This window comes from Oncorhynchus mykiss, chromosome 17 (genome assembly GCF_057628025.1).
Source record: "Oncorhynchus mykiss isolate SJ-2025 chromosome 17, ASM5762802v1, whole genome shotgun sequence".
NCBI classification, from domain to species: Eukaryota; Metazoa; Chordata; class Actinopteri; order Salmoniformes; family Salmonidae; genus Oncorhynchus; species Oncorhynchus mykiss.
Genome location: NC_143038.1, coordinates 3,689,085 through 3,713,542, shown reverse-complemented (window position 1 = coordinate 3,713,542; position 24,458 = coordinate 3,689,085). Strand labels below are relative to the sequence as shown.

The window sequence follows — 24,458 nt, the reverse complement described above, 5'->3', positions numbered from 1 at the left end:
CAGAACGTTCTCCACAGCGTCTCCAGACTCTGTCACGTCTGTCACATGTGCTCAGTGTGAACCTGCTTTCATCTGTGAAGAGCACAGGGAGCCAGTGGCGAATTTGCCAATCTTGGTGTTCTCTGGCAAATGCCAAACGTCCTGCACGGTGTTGGGCTGTAAGCACAACCCCCACCTGTGGACGTCGGGCCCTCATACCACCCTCATGGAGTCTGTTTCTGACCGTTTGAACAGACACGTACACATTTGTGGCCTGCCGGAGTTCATTTTGCAGGACTCTGGCAGTGCTCCTCTTGCTCCTCCTTGCACAAAGGCGGAGGTAGCGGTCCTGTTGCTGGGTTGTTGCCCTCCTACGGCCTCCTCCACATCTCCTGATGTACTGGCCTGTCTCCTGGTAGCGCCTCCATGCTCTGGACACTAGGCTGACAGACACAGCAAACCTTCTTGCCACAGCTCGCATTGATGTGCCATCCTGGATGAGCTGCACCACTTGAATGCGTTGTAGACTCCGTCTCATGCTACCACTAGAGTGAAAGCACTGCCAGCATTCAAAGGTGACCCAAACATCAGCCAGGAAGCATAGGAACTGAGAAGTGGTCTGTAGTCACCACCTGCAGAACCACTCCTTTATTGGGGGTGTCTTGCTAATTGCCTATAATTTCCACCTGTTGTCTATTCCATTTGAATGCTACACCATAATTTGCAAATAAATTCATTAAAAATCCTACAATGTGATTTTCTGGATTTTTTGTCTGTCATAGTCGAAGTGTACCTATGATGAAAATTACAGGCCTCTCTCATATTTTTAAGTGGGAGAACTTGCACAATTGGTGACTGACTAAATACTTTTTTGCCCCACTGTATATACACAGTGGGGAGAACAAGTATTTGATACACTGCCGATTTTGCAAGTTTTCCTACTCACAAAGCATGTAGAGGTCTGTAATTTTTTATCATAGGTACACTTCAACTGTAAAACAAAAATCCAGAAAATCTCATTGTATGATTTTTAAGTAATTCATTTGCATTTTATTGCATGACATAAGTATTTGATCACCTACCAACCAGTAAGAATTCCGTCTCTCACAGACCTGTTAGTTTTTCTTTAAGAAGCCCTCCTGTTCTCCACTCATTAGCTGTATTAACTGCACCCGTTTGAACTCGTTACCTGTATAAAAGACACCTGTCCACACACTCAATCAAACAGACTCCAACCTCTCCACAATGGCCAAGACCAGAGAGCTGTGTAAGGACATCAGGGATAAAATTGTAGACCTGCAAAAGACTGGGATGGGCTACAGGACAATAGGCAAGCAGCTTGGTGAGGAGGCAACAACTGTTGGCACAATTATTATAAAATGGAAGAAGTTCAAGATGACGGTCAATCTCCCTCGGTCTGGGGATCCATGTAAGATCTCACCTCGTGGGGCATCAATGATCATGAGGAAGGTGAGGGATCAGCCCAGAACTACATGGCAGGACCTGGTCAATGACCTGAAGAGAGCTGGGACCACAGTCTCAAAGAAAACCATTAGTAAAACACTACGCCATCATGGATTAAACTCCTGCAGCGCACGCAAGGTCCCCCTGCTCAAGCCAGCGCATGTCCAGGCCCGTCTGAAGTTTGCCAATGACCATCTGGATGATCCAGAGGAGGAATGGGAGAAGGTCATGTGGTCTGATGAGACAAAAATATAGCTTTTTGGTCTAAACTCCACTTGCCGTGTTTGGAGGAAGAAGAAGGATGAGTACAACCCCAAGGACACCATCCCAACCGTGAAGCATGGAGGTGGAAACATCATTCTTTGGGGATGCTTTTCTGCAAAGGCGACAGGCCGACTGCACCGTATTGAGGGGAGGATGGATGGGGCCATGTATCGCGAGATCTTGGCCAACAACCTCCTTCCCTCAGTAAGAGCATTGAAGATGGGTCGTGGCTGGGTCTTCCAGCATGACAACGACCCGAAACACACAGCCAGGGCAACTAAGGAGTGGCCCCGTAAGAAGCATCTCAAGGTCCTGGAGTGGCCTAGCCAGTCTCCAGACCTGAACCCAATAGAGAATCTTTGGAGGGAGCTGAAAGTCCGTATTGCCCAGCGACAGCCCTGAAACCTGAAGGATCTGGAGAAGGTCTGTATGGAGGAGTGGGCCAAAATCCCTGCTGCAGTGTGTGCAAACCTGGTCAAGAACTACAGGAAACGTATGATATCTGTAATTGCAAACAAAGGTTTCTGAACCAAATATTAAATTCTGCTTTTCTGAAGTATCAAATACTTATGTCATGCAATAAAATGCTAATTAATTACTTAAAAATCATACAATATGATTTTCTGGATTTTATTTAGATTGCGTCTCTCACCGTTGAAGTGTATCTATGATAAAAATGACAGACCTCTACATGTTTTGTAAGTAGGAAAACCTGCAAAATCGGCAGTGTATCAAATACTTGTTCTTCCCACTGTGTGTATATATATAATTGAGTTAATAACAAACATGGTCTCTTTTTTGATTTATTGAGTAAGGCAGCTCCAAAATGCAGGTGTTTTAGACTAGCTCAGTGCTTTCTGTGGTGGTGGGGCAAGCCAGCAGAAAATACAGAGTGTTGCACTGTGATTTGCTCAGTGTTCTGTCACTCATGGGGACACTACGTCACTGCCAAGTCTAAGGTTAGACCTCGGAAATTCTATCCCCTTGGGTGCTGCCATAGAGTTACATTATATGTGCCCATCCAAGAAGGCTTAAGGTCATTGGCCACAGCTAAAATGACATCAAATCATATTATATCTACAGTAGCTTTGATTCGTACTGGTCATGTCAATATCATACATTCAAAATCTTAGCTAGCAAACTAGCAGTCATCATCATGAATCATGTCGACAATCTACTTGCAAATCCTTTTTAATCCTTGTCCTTTAATCCTTAATCCTTATGAAGATAAATAATGTAGAGAAAATATACATTATTCATATCGGTGCTTATCGGCCATTGGACATAAACATTGCACAACAACTTGGAAACCGAAAATTCAACAATGAATGGTTTGGAAGGAATCTTTGGCTAACTGCAAGCACTGCAAAGCAATCACTAGCCTGCTATTCAGTGGAGTGGCTGTGTGTTCGCAAATGTATTGTATGCTGCTGCATAAATTATGTAATATGCCAGGGAGATATGTATACTGTAGCTAAGAAAGTAATACTAAGTGTATGTTGTGTAGTAAGCTGTTAGTAGCCCATGTGCCTCACCCTAATAATTTGGTTTATTTTCACCTCTTAATTTTGCCTACTGTTCTGACTTGGTGGTGCACATGTAGCCGTTAACCTGTTTTTGAGAAATGTAATCATTGAATATTGCTTTCATTCTGCTTATATGCCCCCTTTATTTATCCTACGGTTCTGACTTGGTGTACAGAGAGAACACTGTAAGAACGGCCCATGTTCTGAATTCTGTTGCTGTACATTTCAAAAGTGCTGAACAAATAGTTATATTGACTACGTCCGTCCTAGCTCGCTCATTAATGTCTTAATCGAAATCACGGACTGCCTCTTATCCACTCTTTGTCCCCTTATGCCATAGTTTATACATCTCAGTTGTCAGTAGAAAACACATTTGTTTAAGCAAATCAGCCATATCAGCTGTTTTTTTTTCTAAGTAAATGAGGCTGAATTAACTGTTTCACTGCCAGACAAGGCTCCGCTGATATCCAGGAGTAGCAGTGGTAAGGTGTTGGGACTGCTTTTGAGACAGTTTTATGTAGGCCCTAATAGTTTGTGGGCACCGTTTGTCACTGTTATAGTGCAATTAATGTTGTTTAGTGTTGTGTAGTGGCTTTGTCTTACCCCACCAAGATTTACATGCTAAAATCGCCATTGGCAATAATGCAGCCTAAATCAAGAGTAGGCCTAAGCCTATTATTTTGCTTGCATTTCTAAAGTCTATCAACCTTACCAGCAGGCTTGCCAGCTAAGATAGTTAGACAAGCTACACTAACTTGATTGATAGCCTGATATGGCTTCTTGGTAGCTAGTTATGAGGTTGATAACCTATCTGGGCTAGCTAAAGCCAACTTCATAAAATTGCTAAGTGACTAGTACACGTGCCTGTGTGGTTGGTTGCTATTGTGCTCAAACGGTGCCACCTTGGATCACAGAACACACCAGCAGCTGGGGGTTTCATCATTCCTGATTTCATGGTTTCTATTGGTCCTGCCAAAACGTTGTGGAGTTTAGCTTCCAGGTCAAGAGAGAACGAAGAGTTCATTACGGGCAGCTAATTATAATAATACACTCGATACTTTGATAAAGCCAGGAAGATAATGACTCTTCAGTTGGTTAATATTTACTGTGAGCAATAGGAGAACGGACCCTGAACTTCTCATCGTGGCCTTGTCATGGACATGCACCCCCTCATCTCTCTCTCTGAGCTTGTGTTAGTGTCCCAGCCCTCCCTGGGCTTCAAAGCAAAACAGCAACAAAGACTTTGGTTGTCCTCTTTACGGGGACCAGCACATAGTGCTGTGAACCCATGAGGGAGCAAGACAGTCTCTGTGCACTTAGCCCATATAACAATGTCATCATGCACTGTGTGCTGCTACCCAGCACTTTGGCGCAGATGCATTAGCTGTACCCTTCTACACCAAGTCTGGCGTAGGCTGCTAGGTTCACAACAAGCGGGCTCTGGGGTAGGAGAGGTTGGGATGTCTGTGTCCCATCAGTGAGGTACAGTGGACAGCGATAGATATCCCACATCGTGTAGTGGGAAAGTGCTGCTTTTAGTTGAAAAAAGAGCCAGCAAGGACCAAGCCACCACACGATGCGGACAAATGTCAAAAATGTGTCCGTTAAGAAAATAAGGAACTAATTTTATGGGTGCCTTTGCAGGAGACTGGATCTAGGGCTTTTTTGTTGTGCTCCACTTTCCGTGAATCCAACACAAGCTACAGCAAACTCATTACAGTACAGAAACATCATCCATTCCCACTGGGGCACACCCTTCCAAACCATCCATGAATAGGAGCACTCAACATTTCATGGAATGGCAGCATCATAGGGAAACACACCATCTGCAGTAGGCATGAGGGACTTCCGTTGGAGCTGACTGTAAAAGACCTGCCATGATTGACACTTTCCGCCAGTTGCTTCCCATTTCCCTCCAAGTCTTCCTGCCTACACGGGCAATCGGGCAATTTTATTTCCTTGACATGACCAGACCAGGAAATCCTCCGCCGAGCGTATATAACCAAGGTCCAATATACAAGTGATTCAGCCTCACTTGATGCTAGTGAACAAACGCTGGACTGAAAGTCTACTTTGCATTACAAAATAGGCCTGTTTCTTGAAACTGTAGCTTAAAATACTTTAGAAGAGGTAGAACGCAGCTACCTGCCAGCTCACACTAAGTAATTACTATAGTGCCCGAGGGCAAGAGAGGGAAGGTTTTAGACTTAATTGAGTGTGAATCCAGTAATTCATTAGCCACATCTGGGGCAGCTAATGGGGGAGGTCAACCCTCCAGACTCATTTTCAGAATTCAGCTAAATAATTGTGGAGGCCACAACTGAATCCTAGGAACACTGGCTCAAATTGCCATCTTGCACCTACACAGCTTAACTTCAAGATTGATAACAGACATCTGAATACTGTGCTCTGAATACCACACCGGAAATATAATGAAAATATAAACACAACATGTAAAGCGTTGGTCCCATGTTTCATGAGGTGAAATTTAAAAAAATCCCAGAAATGTTCCATTACACACAAAAAGTTAGCATTTCTCCAAGATAATCCATCCACCTGACAGGTGTGGCATATCAAGAAGCAGATTAACAGCATGATCATTACACAGGTGCGCCTTGTGCTGGGGACAATAAAAGGCCACTCTAAAATGTAGTTTTGTCACACAACGCGACTGACGTACCAAGTTTTCAGGGAGCGTGCAATTGGCACACTGACTGCAGGAATGTCCACCAGAGCTGTTGCCAGATAATTGAATGTTAATTTCTCTCCCATAAACTGCCTCCAAAGTCATTTTATAGAATTTGGCAGTACTTCCAACCGGCCTCACAACCGCAGAACACGTGTACCTGCGCCAGCAAACGACCTCCACATAGAGCTTCACCTGCAGGATCATTTGAGACCAGCCACACGGACATCTGACGAAACTGAGGAGTATTTATGTCTGTAATATAGCCCTTTTGTGGGGAAAAACTCATTCTGAGTGAGTGAGCCTTGCTCCCAAATGGGTGGGCCCCAGGGTGGGCCCCACCCCTGGCTGCACTTTCCCAGTTATAGAAATCCATAGATTAGAGCCTAATTAAATTATTTCAATTGATTTCCTTAAATGAACTGTAACTCAGTAAAACCATTGAAATTGTTGCATGTAGTGTTACATGCAACAATATATTTTTGTTATAAAACTCAAGTAGTATTGGTCCAATGTTTCATGAGGTGAAATAAAAGATGCCAGAAATGTTCCATGTGGACAAAAGGCTTCTCATTTTGCACACAAATGTGTACATCCCGCCTAGTGAGAATCTCTCTTTTGGTAAAATAATCCATCCACCTGAAAGGTATGGTATATCAAGAAGCTGATTAAACAGGATGATCATTACACAGGTGCACCTTGTTCTGGGAATAAAAGGTCACTAAAATGTGAAGCTTTGTCGCAACACAATGTCAGATGTCTGAGAGGGAGCGTGCAATTGGACATTCCTGCAGTCAGCATGCCACCAAAGCTGTTGCCAGAGAATTTAACATTTATTTATCTACCATTAGCTGCCTCCATTTTAGACGTTCTGGGGCCTCAACCGCAGACCATGTATATGGTGTCGTATGGGCGAATGGCTCACTGATGTCAACAGTGACCCATGGCGGCAGTGACGTTATGGTATGGGCAGGCATAAACCACGGACAACAAACACAACTGCATTTTAAATCGATGGCAATTTGAATGCAGATACCATTACGAGATCCTGAGGACCATTGTCGTGCCATGCATCTGCCGCAATCACCTCACGTTTCAGCATGATAATCCACAGCCCCCATGTTGCAAGGATCTGTACACAATTCCCGAAAGATGAAAATGTCCCAGTTCTTCCATGGCCTGCAGTCACCAGGCATGTCACCCATTGAGCATGTTTGGTATGCTCTGGATCAACGTATGACAGCGGGTTCCAGTTCCCGGCAATATCCAGCAACTGCGCACAGTCATTGAGTGGGACACCATTCCACAATCAAACAACCTGATCAACTCCATGCGAAGGAGCTGTGTCACGCTCCATGCGGAAAATGGTAGTCACAAAAGATACTGACTGGTTCGGAACCACACCCCTACTTTTAAAAAAATGTTTAAAAAGGTTTTGACCAACAGATCCAGCTTTGTGAAATCCATAGATTAGGGCCACATGAATTTATTTCAATTCACTGATTTCCTTATACGAACTAATTCAGTAAAACCTTTGAAATAGCCACATTTATATTTTTGTTCAGTATAAAATATGAATCATTCTCATTGTACCAATACATAACATTTTGACTGTAGCAATCTAATAAGACAAAATACAAAGTCCAGTCCACTGGATTTGGTGTTTTATTTTGCAGTTCTTTACATTTTAGAAAAAGAATCCAAGAATTTTCCCTCCTGTGTGTTTTCGTCTGGCTTCTTCATGGTCCATGATGCCAGCTGAGGTGGTCAGCACGATGTATCTGAAGAAACAGACAAGGTGTGTAAGACATGAGTTTATAAACACTCACAACAGGCAGACTTAAATTCATTTATGGCAAGCAGTAGGGAAATTCTATTACAAAAGTACATTTAACATTAATAGACTAAGACCATGAAACACCAGGAACAGCTGAGACAAATCCAGTTGAACCCCTTCTAAAGCAACATCAGTCACTTCCATTGATGCCATACAACACTTAAACAAGCATTTCCCAACCTCGTCCTTCAAAAACCTGCTAGAAACCAATTGCACACCATCATTACCGCATCAAGACAACTTAAGGTACTGTTTTGGTCTCTACTCCCGAACCACTTTTCCACAGTAAAGCTAAATAGAGCCAAAGCATGTCAACCTAGGTCCTGCATGAGTCTAATGCATTTATAAACTACCCCATATCCAGGCCAGTGAGGGGGGAAAAGGTTTGTGTTGGACCCTGGTTGGTGCTCATTTGATGTGACTTAGCTCACTTGTATGGTTTGCACTATTGAAGATGGACTGAATTTTGGCGACATTAGTCCTCCATTTATGTTGTATGGAGGCCATTATGATCATAAACATTCAATGCTTTTCCAATCAAGCAAAGTTAGCATTGCATGTGGATGTACAGAGTGAAGCCTATCATAACAAGAAATGCATTGCGGCGGTAAAACTATTCCTGATAGTGATTATCCAAATCACATTCAATCTTCACTTTAAGAGTCATTCTCTTAGAAAAAGCTAGATGCAACAAATGTTATGAAGTCATACAGGGGGACTGGAATAAAAGCCGGTACACCCATTAGCTCTCCCGGAGGATGGTTTACCACCCTTTATGAAAAACATTGCAACCAAATACGTCTTGTGCCCTTTGAAATAATTTGCTCATTCAACATATCAAATGGCTATGTAGGCTACTAATCGTTTTATTCATCTGAATCAACCACAAAATTTATTCAGGAAATGTAGCTTTTTGAGTTGTCATATTTATCTTAGAAGTGTTTACTTTGCAGGCTGTCTAGCATCTATTGAGTTTCAATGTCCCATACATTGGATGCCCAAATCAACTGTAAGTATATACAAAACAAGTTCCTAAAATTAATGTTAAGGATTCACAAATAATCTTGATTCGAATCCCAACTAATACAATAGCAAAGTGAATCATTTGTTTCTGCAAAAATAATTTAAATGAAACAAATTGTTAAGTGAATCAACTTTGCATGGCCTTATTCGCAAGTGTCAGGGGATATTTTTGAACATGGTAAAAACATGAATACACGTTATCCTTTGCTAAACCATTAGAGGGTACAAGATGTTTGGAATTGGCTACCTAGTCTCTTCTCAATCATATTTTATAGACTAGGCCTACCTGCTTCAGCAATGTCCGACTGTCTCTCTCCTTGAGCAACAGCCCACACTTCTCGCACATGCAGACAATGCTCGCAAACACACTTAAGCGTAATTCTGATCCTGTCTGATGTAGATTTTTTGTGAATTTATAAAAATATTTACACCATTCCTAAACAAATTACATTACCAGAAATAAAACTCAAACTTGCCCTAAACTTTTGGGATCTTGGAAAACACAATTTTAAAATTCCATGACCGTCCCAGGATTTTCATGACCATACGAACCCTGATCATGTCATCAAAATTCAGTTCCATCTTCAATAGTGCAAACCGTATAAGTGCGCTAAGTCACATCAAATGAGCACCAACCAGGGTCCAACACAAACCTTTTCCCCCCTCACTGGCCTGGATATGGGGTAGTTTATAAATGCAGGACCTAGGTTGACATGCTCTGGCTCCATTTAGCTAGTAATAGGCTCCATTTGGTTATGATGGCATATAATAAAAGTCTGTGTAACAATGTAGCAATGCAAGACATTATATTCTTTAAAATTGTATTAATTATATAAAATGTTGTTTCTAAAGTACATCAATTTAAGAAATAGGACGTTGCCCCTTTAAGACGAGAACTTTCAAAAGAGACATGGCTACAGCAGGCCAGCCAAGACGAATGTGTCTTTTTGTAGCTTTCTTTTTGCAGACTATCAATAGTCGACAGTAGCCAACCTACTGCAATTTTTGCAGCATTGAAGGTTTACTTTTGTAAATCGCTTACCCTAAAACAAATAAGTGCAGTGAGTAGCTTGATAAATACTTATTTTTACTCTTGACAGTTTGTGTGCCATGTGAACGCCTCAAGTACGGTTGGAGTTCAAGAAGTTGCGAGTTCAAGTTGAATGAACTCCCAATTATATTGCTCAAATACAAATAGCATGACTTTCCCGTCTGTAGCCTTCAAAGGTTTTCTATGTCAGACTGACACAGGTAAACGCCACAGATGGAACGCCAAAATATGCCGACTATAGATGGGCTAGCTGATAACGGCAAGAAAACGATGCACATGCTTTAAATGGGGCAGAAGTCCAAGCATAGTTGTGGATGGCCAAATAGCTAGCAAGAATGACAACTGCCCTGTGGGGAATCGTGACCCGTTTCAGCTAGTTCATCTTGTTCTTGATGCCATGTCTTGTTTTGAGGTGTTTTGACTGATTTGCTAATGGCTAAAGTTCGCTAGCTAGCTAGCCAACCACTGTAACAATGCATTTGAGAGACAAGTGCTTATTGTGCAAATTTGGGTTTTCAATAAACATTGGAGACGAAATACAGTCCACATATCAACAACCTAAGCCAGTCCCGTCGGTTTTTCCCCCTAGCTGCGGACGAGTCATTGGATTCATCAATCGACATCACACAGATCAATAAATCTGTGACCATGCCCTCACCACATCCACCATTGGACTTAAGTAAAGCTGAGAGCAATTTCATGCACATAGTGATACTGTAAGAACATTCAATCATATTCACCCCCTTTTTGCAGGTCAAATTCTGTTCAAGAGGCTGCAGCAATCATATTTCCATGGATACATTCCGTAGAAAGTGGAAGCACACAGAGGACACTCAGTCCCAGGGACCCAAGTTGCCCATCCCCGACTTATGATAAAGGTTTTAGTTCCCGTTGCCCAGGCTGCCCTCATCTTTTCAAAGTGCATTTCAAGGACTGTTCCAATCTCCAACCCAACCAGCTCCCAGCATCTATAAATACTAGACTAATGCTGCATTTGCTTGCTCTTAATGCTATCGGAAGCTGAACATTCAGGCACGGAAATAAAAGGCTTATTAGTTTAGTTGCTTTGACATCCAAATAAACGTTAGAGATTTAAAGTCTGTGAAACCCGGTGCACAATTTTATACACCCCAAAGGTGCACATTAACACGACATCAAGAGATGCATTCATACGTGAAACACCGTAGCAAACAAAGTCGCCACTGCACAACCGGGATACGGCCACTCCGACATTCATGCCACCATTAGGGTGCTGCTGACTGATTCTCACCCGAACTGTCTTGAGGGCAGGAGGTTGTTCTGCCACTTTTCCAGATCCTTCAACTGGAGGTCAAAACGAGGGCTGATCACACCACACTGAAATGAGCAAAAGAAAGATTAGAAGTGCCAGGTGCAAATATACAATTACGCAGGTAGGCTGATAATGCCACAATGCAGAATATGAGCAGGGGAAAAAAACATGTCAGAGAAGAAGAGCAAAACAGAGGGGTCACAGTCTATCAATCTACCCCAATACAAAAGATAAGTAAAATTAAGTAGAATGGCACTCATTTATTGAACTTTTTTTTATTTTATACCTTGTTCAGCCTGCCAGTGAGATTGACGACTATTTTCCCAGCTCTGTGGTCGTCGATGATCTCAAACTCACCAATGTAACCTGGGATAACAAGGGAGGCAGGGAATCAAAATCAAGTACAGACACACAGCATTGTCGACAGGACGTTACAGGGCTTGAACTCAGATCCCTCAACCGGAGGCAAGCAATTCTCCTCCTGGAGGGAAGTGGGTTATGTAGTCTCCTGGTCATACCTGTAACTGACACCTGCACATCTTGACTGGACCCATACCACTTACAAATCAAATGATACATTTCAGTAACTCACCGTGCTTCATCATGACGGTCAGGAAACGTACAATGACCTTCGAACACGGCCGGATCAGAACCTGGCGTTTCCCACGTTTCTCAGCATTGTTGATGCTTTTGAGCGCATCCGCAAGAACGTTCATGCGCACCATGATGCCTGTCGATCAAAGATACATACAAAGTTAAATTAGTTTAGGAGTTGAAAGGCAGCCAACCACTGCTCAGCTAACTAGTTAATAGTAAACAGTCTAATAGTGGTTTGTTCTCCTCATAACATGCTGTGAAACTGGCAAGCTAACGTTAGCTGTCTAGCTAGCTATTGACTTGACAAATAAGTCAGCCAACAAACTGACTAAGCTAGCTCAAATGTAGGTAGATGGATATTGAGTAAGCAATGACAATTTGAGTATAGGCTTACCTAACGTTAGCGAAGATATTGACTAGCAAAGTATTGCCCAACTAGCCGGTTAGCTTACGTTACGTGGTTACTTTGGTGAAGAAAACAGAAGGCTACATACTAAAGTAGCAACCTCGACAGACATTATGCTAGCTATCCAAATTACCTGGTTAGAGCGAACCGTCTACATTTCACTGGTCAAGACATAACATTCGAATGGCTAGCGCCAACACCAACTATTTCAAAACTGGGACAAACGTTAGGTCCTTAGATAAGAAATTAGAAGAGGTTTGCACGACCATACAGACACGTTTAACAACCACCATCGACTGTCTACCACGCATGGAAGGACTACGAGTACGGGCCAAACTAGCTAGAAGAGTTGGTTGGCCAACCAAACTGTACTCTTCAACATTTATACCATATCTTGACAATAAAGCAAATTTGTCGATTATTTAAAAACACAACGTAATTAGCAGTATTAATTGTCGGGTTTTATTAATATGCTGTAGCTACCGATTCAACACACCAGTAAAACGGACAGTGATGGGGACTTTACGAATCACAAGGCAAAACACCAACATCTCACAACATATCGACACAATAACCATTTCATGACATTAGTACATTATTAAACGTTTATATAATTTCATAAATTGTGTTTTAGACGGCTGGATGGGTTAGATTTGGGAAAGATTGACAATGAAATTTTAGAGGGGGCCCTTACCGGTTCTGCAATATGGCGGAAAGAGGAAGTAGGAAGACCTAGCGATGCATTATGGGCAAAAACTAAGATTTTTTTACGACGAGTTCACGCGATCACCAGCTGAAAACCACTGGGTTTATGAAAACTTGATACAAAATAAGGTTGATAATTAAATATATATATTATATTTATTCAGACAGTGATTTAGATGCAAATGCATCCTTATTTTACAGTCTCATTACCTTATTTACCCTTTAGTCTAAATGCAAACAAACTTCCAAGTTGATAAAACAGAAGCATTCAATTCATATTGCTGATTATATTTGTGCAAGAAATAGAGATTTCTAAATGAAAGACAAATCTACCAAGATATTTTGAATGTGTCGGTAAGCAAATGTAAACGTCCAAAACATATTACAATCTTTCTGAAACATCTCTGATGTCTCTCTTTTCATATTTACAGTAGTAGTTGGGAAGTCTGTAATCCCTTTTCAAACTATAGTATCTTATGTGGGGCTTTGGTTTAAATCTAAAAGATCGCCATCTAGTGGTTGGAGTGTGGGAAATAAATACAGTATGATGTTTTACCAGTAGGCCTAACGAGTAGATTATGCTTTATTGAAACCTGATGGAGATTTTTCTTTAAATCTCAGATCTTCTGAATTTGAGGATGAATTTAAAATAATAATGATTTAATAACAGGAGGTTCAATCAAAGAAAAAGTAACAAAGCTCACTCTGAACAGGTTTTCAAGGATAATCCAACCTTTTATTTATTGTTCTGTATTCAATTCAACATACATCCACTATATAATGCCTGTCAAGTTATAGTTCTGTTTACAAGGTAAATATTTCAAGCAAAATAGGGTTCATTACTACATACAATTTAAAACAGTAGCAAATCAAACAATTCTGATTATAATTACCATACAATAGATTAGATATAATCACATTAAATGCATCTTTAATGATGTAAATTATGTAGATATTACAGTACATGACACACTAGCTGAGTAGTATCGACTACAGTGTTTTTGAAGAGGAAACATCACTTAAAAGGGTCCAGGGGAAGATACATTAGGTTCAAACACACTTCACGGTAAACTCAAAGAAGGAAGAGATGGTCACAACCTTCTCTTGATAATATAAAATATTAGAAAGTATGACAATTACTCTTCATTTGGGCCACTTTTGCAAGATCAAACATCCCTTACTTCACATGCATATCAAATATATATTTATATATATCTCTAAAAAGTCAACATTGTAATTGCAGCAGCAGTAGAAATGTGGGAAATATAAACTGTAGGCTGTGTGTGTGTGTGTGCGTGCGTGTAGAACACATTCAATAAAAGTTAGAGAATGGTCTCGGCACTGTGCTTCTACACCTGCATTGCTTGCTGTTTGGGGTTTTAGGCTGGGTTTCTGTACAGCACTTTGAGATATCAGCTGATGTACGAAGGGCTATATAAATACATTTGATTTGATTTGATTTGAAGTGTCCTTGCAAGGCAGTCCTTCATTCTCGGGCAGTGTTTGAGCTTGGACATGGATCTAAAACAGCAGACTCTTATAATATATCCTTCCAGTCAACCATCTACATTAAAATGTACATTTCCTCTGAATACTGTACCAGTCCTATGTTGGCAAGATGATAAAATGTACATTTCCTCTGAATACTGTACCAGTCCTATGTTGGCAAGATGATAAAATGTACATTTCCTCTGAATACTGTACCAGTCCTATGTTGGCAAGATGATAAAATGTACATTTCCTCTGAATACTGTACCAGTCCTATGTTGGCAAGATGATAAAATGTACATTTCCTCTGAATACTGTACCAGTCCTATGTTGGCAAGATGATAAAATGTACATTTCCTCTGAATACTGTACCAGTCCTATGTTGGCAAGATGATAAAATGTACATTTCCTCTGAATACTGTACCAGTCCTATGTTGGCAAGATGATAAAATGTACATTTCCTCTGAATACTGTACCAGTCCTATGTTGGCAAGATGATAAAATGTGCCAATAGCTTATTCAAAAATCCTCAAAAGCAGTACGTTTCACTTCACAAAATGTTGTTGAAGTTTTGTATAGTACATGTAGTTGGGTGAAAGTGTGTTGCAGGTTTGGTGTCTGACTGGTTAGCTACAGGTACCTGGCACTCCTCATTCTCCCTGGAATCAAATGTGAGACACAACCCAGGGGTAAACTGGAATCACTCCCCTCCCCTCTTTAAACTGTCCAGGAGAGGGATCCTGGAGGCAAACTGTAACGTTACAGACAGACATAGTGTAAGCCCAGTGACATACCCACCGGTCAAGACGGCATGGTAACAGTGGAGCACAACGGAATGGCTGAGCGGCACAACAGAAGTAACCAGATTCTGTACCTTTCATGGTTACGTCCTAACTCATAAAAAATGTCCCTTTACTAAGCCAGAGAGTGGGCTTCTATACTCCTTGTCTTAGCCACCGTTACTGATCATGCTAGTTATAGAGCTACTGTCCCTCCTGAGGTCCAGGCCTAGTTTCTGGAGGTCCAGGCCCATGCCCACTAACATCTGGAGCAGGGTGAGCTCCTGCTGTGTGGCTTGGTCCACCAAGGCTGGGCAAGTAGGGTTGCACTGGGGCCAGTGGCAGGTGTCGATCAGGTGGAAGGGACAGCCCTTCAGGGGGGTCTTGCTGTTACGGTTGGCTTCTTGGAAACTCTTATCCCAGCACTGCAGAGCCCGGGGCAGGGAGGTGCCTTTGACTTGAAACGTCATCCAGTTACTAATGTAAAGAACGAGAGGGGGGGGAGAGAGAGAGAGAGAGAGAGAGGAGAGGGAGTGAATGGGTGCCAGAGAACAGGGAGATGATTGAAGTAGGTAGCAGTGAAAAGAGAGAGAGAGAGTGTTGGGCCACTTGAGCCCTGTATCTTCTCACAAGCAGTATGCCTTGGCAGGCTGCGTCTCAATTGGTTCCCCAGCTGTGCCCTCCTTGTGTCCTGCCTCCAACACCACCACCATAACTACCATCAACATAGCCCTGCATTAGATTACAAAACTGTGAAAATGTGATCCACCTACCTCACACTAGTAAGATTAGGCAACCAGCTCCTCCCCTACAACCCTGAGCATAATCACTCCTCCCATCACCTTCTGCCCTGTCACTGACCCTATGTCCAGCTGGAGAGGTGTGTGTGTGTGTTAAGTGTGCGTGATTTTGTAAGTGTGTGTGTGTTCCCTTTTAAGTGTGTATGTGTTTGCTTGCTTAAAGGGCTGAGTTTGTTTGTGCACGTTTGTGTGTATGGGTGGGTGCGTGTGTGTGTGTGTATGTGTAAAGCGTGCTGGAGGGTTAGTGAAAGTGTGAAATGTCATTCAGTGACACGCAGAATGCGGTTTGATGAACGAGCTACACAAAAAGAGTAGCATGAGCTCACTGGGTAGAGATGGGTCAGGGTAGGGGTGAGGGGTAGATGGGACAGTGGATGTGCTTTTCAGGGCCCCCAGGGAGTCAGATGTCCTACCTTTTAGTGATCAATGTGTGGGACAGGCAGGAGGGTGCGAACACAGCCCTGCAACACACACCACAGCATAACGTCAGCACTGAGCAGCGTGGCATATTTCATAGTGTTGGGAACATGTGGAGAATATTGCTGTTGATTCATTTGAGCTAATTTTCCATTTCAGCTGATCAATAGTATACACTGACAGTACAAAACATTAAGAACACCTGGTCTTTCCATGACAGACTGACCAGGTGAATCCAGGTGAAAGCTATGATCCCTTATTGATGTCACTTCAGTCAGTGTAGATGAAGGGAAGGAGACAGGTTAATTACTTTTTTTTAAGCCTTGAGAAAATGTAAACATGGTTTGTGTAAGTGTGCCATTGAGGGTGAATGGGCAAGACAAAATATTTAAGTGACTTTGAACAGGGTATGGTAGAAGGTGACAAAAACACACCGGTTTGAGTATGTCAAGAACTGCAACACGGCTGGGTTTGCCTGTATCAAGAATGGTCCACCACCCAATGGACATCCAGCCAGCTAGACAGAACTGTGGGAAGCATTGGACTCAACATGGTCCAGCATCCCTGTGGAACACTTTCGACACCTTGTAGAGTTCATGCCCTGACGAATTGAGGCTGTTCTGAGGGGAAGAGGTGATGGGGTGCAACTCAATATTAGGGAGGTGCTCTTACTTGTTTTGATCACGAAACGTAGGTTTTGTGAATTCTTTGCCTATATGTCATGGATCAATCTCAAGCTCAGCTGTCTACCACATTCCACGGTCACGTCCGTCGCTGCAGCTGCACACTTACGTGACATCTTTGAGTGAGTTCTTGATATCCTTTCCCAGGTTCTGCATGTAGGTCCACTGCTGTTCTGACAGGGTCTGACCCCCCAGGTAGATATTCTCCACTCTCAACTGCTCCTCGTCAAACAGCCACTGCACCACAAACAGAGGGGCTGTGACACACACACACACACACACACACACACACACACACACACACACACACACACACACAGTATGAGAACAGAGTTGGGGTGTTGCTTGTACCTATAAGTGTTTTATTGGGTAACATGAGGGTCGTAACATTTATTGGTATCTTGATGGGTAACACGATGGACATAAAGTTTACTAGCGTTCTGATTCATGACCCTTCAGCTTTCATAGATGAAAGACACATTCTTACAAGATGATGGTAGGTAGTAAAGACACTCACAGGTCAGGGAGGAGTAGAGTTTGTGGCTGAAGAAGCACTGCCACTCCTCTCCTTTCTTGTACTGCTGCCGACACTTGTCTGGGACCACCCCGTTCCACAGCCTAAGAAAACAGCCATTGGAGAAAAATGGCTTCCAGTGCGCATTGAACATAGACAGGGCAACTGTTATATGCTAAAATTATTGGTGTACTTCAAAACAATGGAAATAAAGCTACACGTGTGATGAGATGCAATGCTTTGTTCAGGGCATCTGTCATTATAAGGTCATAGAGACATGGATAAGCTGAAGGGAGAGAGACAGATGTGCTTTACTTGAGTCCTCTCTTGATGGCGTCTACAGGTGAGCAGGAGACACTGTCTGGGCAGTCAGGAACCCTCTGCTGTTTACTCTCCAGAAACCAGCCCGAATCCACCAGGCCTCGGACCTGGGCCTCTACCCCCAGCTGCTCCAGCTGACTGGACACTCTCTCAATGTTCAGTAGCACTCCCGTCCCTCCAGCACTGCAGGGGAGCAAAGAAACTGGGTAAAAATTGGCACACTGCCAATTGGAGCCAAAATGGCCGACAGCTAGCCACAATAATGCTATGCTGTCACAGTCAGACTTAACTGTGTGTCCTTGTTTTAGTCCTCAGGGTGTCTCACCAAACATGTTGCTAACCTGGGAAGAATCTCCAGAACTGTGTCCTCCTTTATGGAAGAGGCCCCTAATAGACATGATGTCATTGTCCCACACTCTACGGCCAATACAGGACAGCAGGGCTCGTAAACATCTTTATGGTAGACAACAGTAACAGGACGTCCTAAAATAGACTCACTCTGTCAATGTGTGTGAGTGTGTGGAGCTGGGTAGCGGAGACAGATGGTGCCAGACAACGGGGCAAGATTGGGAACAGACCCAAAGCAGAGGAGAGGAACTCACCTTGTGCCAGCCAGCATGACAACCTTGGCCTGTTTGATGCCTTTAGGGACTAGGTCTTTGATGACCTCACGGATGATCAGGGAACCCATGAAGGTATACTCAACTGGAGGGAAACATAGATAAGCAATCAATTGAACAAACCACCATATTGAAATGGCTTTGGTGTTGAGGAAAATAATGAGGATCTGCTGGTGGTGAGAGGACCTACTGGCATCTTTCTCCTTCTCTTTTCCCGGGCCTCTCTTCTCCTTGGTGGCTGTGGGCCCTGTGCCACTCCACACGTCGCTGGAGCAGTACGGGATGAATCTGCAGAAGAGGAGATACACAGCTGGGTCAGAGCCACTCACACACTCACACACACACACACACACACACACACACACACACACACACACACACGCACACACACGCACACGCACACGTCATGTTTGATATTCATCATCTCAGCCTGCAGTTGGCTTCTTCAATCACACAGATCCTGAGAACTTTAGTTAGCAGTACAGTATGAGCAGTACAGTATGTAGGACAACATGTACCGGTAACATACAACAACCAGCGTGTTAACAAGCATACTTACACAATATTACTGTTATACCAATGAGGGTTTTCTTCCGCCTGGGCTGACAATATTCCACTTCCTGTAAAGCAACCAATAGAAAGTCAAGCAGAGACAGTGGTGACCTCTCATTGGACATACAGTAGGACACAACTCTGATGTCATATGACAATCAACAACCCATGACACAATGTATATTGGGAATGGGACCAAACATGGACGCCCATGTAAAACATGTATGATGAATGACGAGGACGCATTCTAAAACAGTACCTACCTTTGCGCGTTTGGGGCCAGTCGGATGAGGTCATGAGTCGTGGGATATTTTTATATCTGGTATCGCAGGAGTCTTTGTTGTAGCAGCACCAACCGCCTAAAAATAAGACACTAATATTAGCTTCTCACATCCGGTTTCAGAAGCTCAGAAAGGGAGACCCCCTTGTTAGCCCATTTCAGAGGCCTGAGAGGAATGGGGGTTGGGAGGAATGGGAGAGGGAGGGTAACTGAGGCATCCACCTGCAGCTCCATCGGCTAGCCTCTGGTCAGGCTCCCGAACTGAGGGAGTGTCTGTGGGGTCTGATGCACATGTATGGCAATGGACTGTTGAATAGAAACGGCAGGGATATAAATTGGTGGCTATTATGTGACTGCTTCCTAAAATCCCACCTGGGGTCCATTAATGGTTGAGTTATAATCTTAGTCATACCTATGCTTATATGCATATTTAACATGTAAATCAAATGTAAGTCAAGCCTTTTGGAACCGTACCACCTGCTGAGAAAATAAACAAATGAACAAACTGTGGCATTTGTGACCTAATCAGATCCTTGCCGTATAAAAGAGTGGATATCTTGGTACTTGTTGACCTGTATCCAACAGCAAAGTACCTCTGATGTAGGATATGTACGCTGTGACATTTCAACCTGCTGAAATGTTTGTTCTTAGAGGATGTGACACATCCGGTTGTAGGTCTCAGAATACACGTGTGATGTCACAACGCAATCCTCATAAATATCCCATAGCGACAGAGGGGCGAATGCCAGAGGAGGCGTCCAATCAGAGTGACAGACAGTCGCCGAAAAAGACGAAAAAGGGAAAGGAGACTTACCACCGGTCCAGATGCCGATGAGGGCGTCACACAAACATGCCACGCGCTGACCTCTCAAGATCAAATGAACCAGATGAGTTTAAAATACACACCTTCCAGAAATATCAGCCATCGCTTACTCCCTTTGAAGTCCTTTAGGTAAAACCTGTGGACCACAAATAAACATGGATGAAGGGCTGTGAATGGTGAAACCTAGAGAACACTGCTGTATAGTGTCATGTGTTGGCCGATCTTCCAACCATAATCACTCATCATTGTAACCCCTTATCAACACAATGATGCTAAGTACCATAAAGTACGTGACAATTCCTGAATGATTTAATTCCTTCAAAGTTCAACCACAAACTCTAATTCAAAGTCCTTTGATAGTGATTAAAACCATTTACCCCTTGCCGCCACCAACTTAGATAGCTGATAGCTGAGGACTAGATTACTACTTTATCTAATATTAAAACACATTACAGTGTAATAACAGCTGTAATAGCACTGACAAATACAAAGACACGAACAACTGGTTAGTTATTTCAGTGTTTTCACGGCACTATATGATTCCTAATCACATCCATTTTTGCTGAAATTGATAGAGTGATTGTACTCAGGACATAAGACAAAATCTCTAGAGCTTTTTTATTATCTAAACAGTCATCATTTGCCTCCATTAAATAGTTTTCCAGAGCATCTTACCCTGCTGCTGTTCCATCGTTGCATGTGACCTGAGTATTCTTGAGGACATGCAGCTTCATATCATCTGAAGCCTTGTTGTTCTGTGAAGCTGACTGCTGGGCTGCCGCCCGACCTCCAGAGTTACCCTCCCTGCCCGACTCCACTGGCCCAGAATGGGGCTCATCTTCTGGGGCCGACTGGGCTGCCTCAGACCCTTGGTTCTGGTTCCCCTGGTTCTTCTTAGATGACTTGCCACTAGGTTTGGCATTGCGGTTGTTCTGGCAACAAATCCCTCCTATCAGCAGCAGGAAAACCACATGGCCCGGGATCTTCATAGTCAATCCAGCCTAAGAGTTTAGCACAAAACATGCTACATGAAACACTCAACTTATAGACACTGAAACACACCATCCTTACTCAATGGTATAGGCGAGAGACGCAGTTTGGTTTAGAGTAATTGGGCACCAGCATTGCAAATGAATGAAGGTTAATGATATGTTAGGCAAATTGACTTAACATACCAAACATCCTTCTCAAAAGTTAAAATAGATTAAAGAAATGATCAATAACAATCAGGATCCATTAAATGCCACAGAAAATCAACATACCCCTTTCAGTATCCAGTTCTGAAGAAGGTCACGTGTGAGGAAGGATCTTGGGTAAAACAGAGCAGCGATGCTACTGAGGAGACAGGTGAGGAGAGACTGTAGGTGAATGGATGCTGGCGTTGAGGACGGCTTGGCCAGTTATTTGGTGAAGGCTCTGGGTTGGCGGTGCACTTTATAGTGCCACCATATGGATCCTATTTCCCAGCATTCCCTTTGAGCTGCCGCCAGGTTCTGACTGTGCGATGTGACGACACGCTAAGGGTGTTGGATGGTTAGTGGCGAGGAGAAAAGATAACACACGCTCTGCTGAACATATTTCAAGCGCCCCCACCCACTCCCGCCTCGCACCCACACATCCACCCACTTGACCCAGTCCCACAACAAGAAAAAACTATACCTCCCTCATCCCCTCCTCTCCCCTCCTCTCACCCACCCCTCTCCCCTCTGTTCGCCTGTGCTTTGATTTAAACACCTACATGGCTGGCATATCTGCAGCATAATCCTTTCGTGTGCCGTGTACCCCGGAGGTCAGTAGAGCACAAAGCTCAGACACACTCCGACAAGAGCGCATAAGCCCCTGTATGTTGACCTCACGTTGAAAGATCCAGAGGACACACACAAAGGTACAGAGTGGTTGATACTTTGGGTGGCAAAAGCACGTGGTGGCTGTCTTGTTGAGCGATGGGTTTCCAGCTTAATGATATCAGATAGAAGCTCTAAATTAATGTTTATCAAGCTGAACTTTACCCCTTGTGCCACAAATGTTTAATTTGCCAACTGAAGGAGATGTGTTGGTAAACAAATCCAATCAAATTTTATTTGTCACATACACATGGTTAGCAGATGTTAATGCGAGTGTAGCGAAATGCTTGTGCTTCTAGTTCCGACAATGCAGTAATAACAAGTAATCTAACTAACAATTCCAAAACTACTGTCTTGTAAATGACCTCAATAACAGTTATGTGAAGTATCTGTGTTTAAAACTGCAAAATCAATCCACTACAGTAAAACGTTTAGACATAACAATAAGAAAATGATGTGTTGAATGAAGGCTATTAATGTTAATATATAAAATTATTAGAAATATATTGATTAAAAGTTTACAATATGTGCAATTGAATTTGCTATGTATATATTTGACTTTTAGTCAAATCCATCGTCATTTTATGACAGAATTCAAATGCAAAAGCCTCGAGCTAAAGCCCTCCAAAAATCATTGCGTGCAAAACACCGCCATCAAAACCTTTTCTAATCGTGAAGGGTTGTTCATCTTCAAACATTGTCTGGCTTGAAACACTCTAAATGCTTGAAATATAACTGTCTAGAGTATAAATCATTGTTGCTGTTATTACTGCACCTGCTGGGGTAGCCTATATTGTGTGAGACTTGAATAGGACAAGTGTACAACAAATATAAGTCTAATCATCAGGAAATTGAGAGATAAAACAATTGAGGGTTGTGGATTATTTTACAGTCCATATTTTATCGGGCTCTGTATTTACATATAGATAACATAGGGTAAAGTTATAACATTATTGTTTATTTAATAACAATAATAATTTGTTTCTTTGGGATTCGTTAAAGCAAGAAAGGTATAATTTGGTAGTTACCAAATCTGTTTACAGAAGCACCAAAAAAGTACCCACTGTGACCACAATATCTTCCTATATAATTTCCAGGCAAATATTTGTGAAAAAATAAAGTATTACCAGTAAAATCCCCAAATCCCCTTTACACCCTATGCAATATATTACAGATCTCAGCATACGCACAGTACAGAAGTAAATCCAAGTTCTACACGATGTGGCGGTAGTCGACCGGCTGCGAGCTGCTTTACCTTTCGCTGTGCTCCTGTGGGGGCCAGGTTGGGCTGGGGGCTCCTGGACAGGACAGAAGGTTTGCCACTGAGGGAAGAGGCAGGGTATTTGAAACCGATCTCACGTCCCCCCTGTGATAGCTGTGGGGTGACGTACTGATCAGTACAGAAGTTCACGAGCCCGGCCTCTAAAATTCTCATCAATGAAATGCACACCATCCTGACGTGTCAATCAAGTCCCTTAACGAGACCCAGGGACTGGGAGAGACAGCAGAGAGGCTGGGGTTAAGGGACTGGGATAAGGGGCTGGGGATTTTGGGACTGGGGCTGGGGATTTGGAGGGAGGCATGGGATAGTTACATACGATACTTGACACAAAAGCATTGATCGCAGCACTAGTCAGCCTAGACCATTAGCGTTTCGACTACCTACAAAACACTCTCACTATCCCTTTAACTGAGCGTTGGGTACTTTCATCTAAACGGCTAAGGGTTGCGCTATGTTTGGACACTATACACCAAACAGTTACAGCAGACAGTAATCCAGGTGTACCTACAACACAGATATGATATCCAGAAATGTTGGTATTTTGGTACTGGTATTTATTAGGATCCCATTAGCCGCTGCAAAAGCATCAGCTACTCTTCCTGGGGTCCACATAAACATGACATAATACATAGTACAGGACATTATTCGTCAAGGACATCAATTATATCCAGAAATGACATCGATAATATCCAGAAATGTTGGTGTGTTTAGTCTCGTAACTAAATGTCATGTATAAAATCAGACATTTATAGTTAGTCTTATTGCTTTGGCATGTTCTAGAAAGGTATTTTTTTTTAAATCTCATTCTGATTCACATTCTCACTTCTCAATAGAAAGCTTCTTCTAAAGCATTTTTTTTTTACTTTCAAGTTATGCCAGAAGGACCATACGTGAAAATATGTCTGTGAGAACGTATGTGTCGAAACAATAAAATGAGATCTAATGACACTGCTATTCTGAACTTGATCTACTGAGCTGAACAATTTCTTCATTCCTTCGGTCGTCTTGAAAGCATGCACACAACCATCTGTCTTCCCAGAAATCAATGCAACAATCTGTTTAACAGATACCTCAAATAGCTGAGAAACGAAAGAAAAAACCTGTTGTAAATCTATCACCTTTTCGCTAGAACGCCTTGAGCAGAGCGTTTGAGATGGCATTGCTGCTATTTTGTTTTCTTTGATATGGGATTCGACAGATGATCATTTTTTTTACGCACCGACGGG

The 24,458-nt window shown here is 42.7% G+C and overlaps 2 protein-coding genes across 3 annotated transcripts; both read right to left on the bottom strand.

The window, feature by feature from the left end:
* Positions 1 to 7,566: 7,566 nt before the first annotated feature.
* On the bottom strand, positions 7,567 to 12,908 carry LOC110493491 (small ribosomal subunit protein uS8). The gene is made up of 5 exons (XM_021567793.3): positions 12,819 to 12,908; positions 11,714 to 11,851; positions 11,408 to 11,487; positions 11,101 to 11,186; positions 7,567 to 7,700 (listed from the first exon to the last, which is right to left on the bottom strand). Exons 2-5 carry the CDS (start codon positions 11,844 to 11,846, stop codon positions 7,607 to 7,609), a joined length of 393 nt encoding a protein of 130 aa, XP_021423468.1. The 5' UTR covers positions 11,847 to 11,851; positions 12,819 to 12,908; the 3' UTR covers positions 7,567 to 7,606.
* Positions 12,909 to 13,543: 635 nt separating this feature from the next.
* On the bottom strand, positions 13,544 to 23,389 carry LOC110493492 (carboxylesterase notum2). 2 transcript variants are annotated; one of them, XM_036949404.2, is made up of 13 exons: positions 23,206 to 23,389; positions 21,369 to 21,623; positions 20,782 to 21,107; positions 20,190 to 20,242; positions 19,267 to 19,362; positions 19,011 to 19,071; positions 18,642 to 18,739; positions 18,434 to 18,536; positions 17,826 to 18,014; positions 17,514 to 17,614; positions 17,106 to 17,253; positions 16,310 to 16,357; positions 13,544 to 15,573 (listed from the first exon to the last, which is right to left on the bottom strand). In XM_036949404.2, the coding sequence occupies exons 3-13, from the start codon at positions 21,093 to 21,095 to the stop codon at positions 15,267 to 15,269; spliced, it is 1,518 nt and encodes a 505-aa protein (XP_036805299.2). In that variant the 5' UTR covers positions 21,096 to 21,107; positions 21,369 to 21,623; positions 23,206 to 23,389; the 3' UTR covers positions 13,544 to 15,266. The 2 variants fall into 2 exon arrangements, with proteins under 2 accessions (XP_036805299.2, XP_021423469.3); XM_021567794.3 differs by having other exon boundaries at positions 21,369 to 21,441; positions 23,206 to 23,320.
* Between the last annotated feature and the right edge of the window lie 1,069 nt (positions 23,390 to 24,458).

Bases quoted from the DNA above. Each gene is read 5' to 3' on its own strand.
- LOC110493491 (XM_021567793.3), bottom strand. From the start codon at position 11,846: ATGGTGCGCATGAACGTTCTTGCGGATGCGCTCAAAAGCATCAACAAT. The intron at 11,488-11,713 runs GTGAGTTACTGA...TTGTTATCCCAG, and splicing joins GACCGTCATGATGAAGCACG to GTTACATTGGTGAGTTTGAG. The intron at 7,701-11,100 runs GTGAGAATCAGT...CTGTTTCTTCAG, and splicing joins CTGCCCTCAAGACAGTTCGG to ATACATCGTGCTGACCACCT.
- LOC110493492 (XM_036949404.2), bottom strand. From the start codon at position 21,095: ATGAAGATCCCGGGCCATGTGGTTTTCCTGCTGCTGATAGGAGGGATT. The intron at 18,740-19,010 runs GTAAGTATGCTT...CCTCTTCTGCAG, and splicing joins TGGTATAACAGTAATATTGT to ATTCATCCCGTACTGCTCCA. The intron at 17,254-17,513 runs GTGAGTGTCTTT...TGTGTGTCACAG, and splicing joins ACTCTACTCCTCCCTGACCT to CCCCTCTGTTTGTGGTGCAG.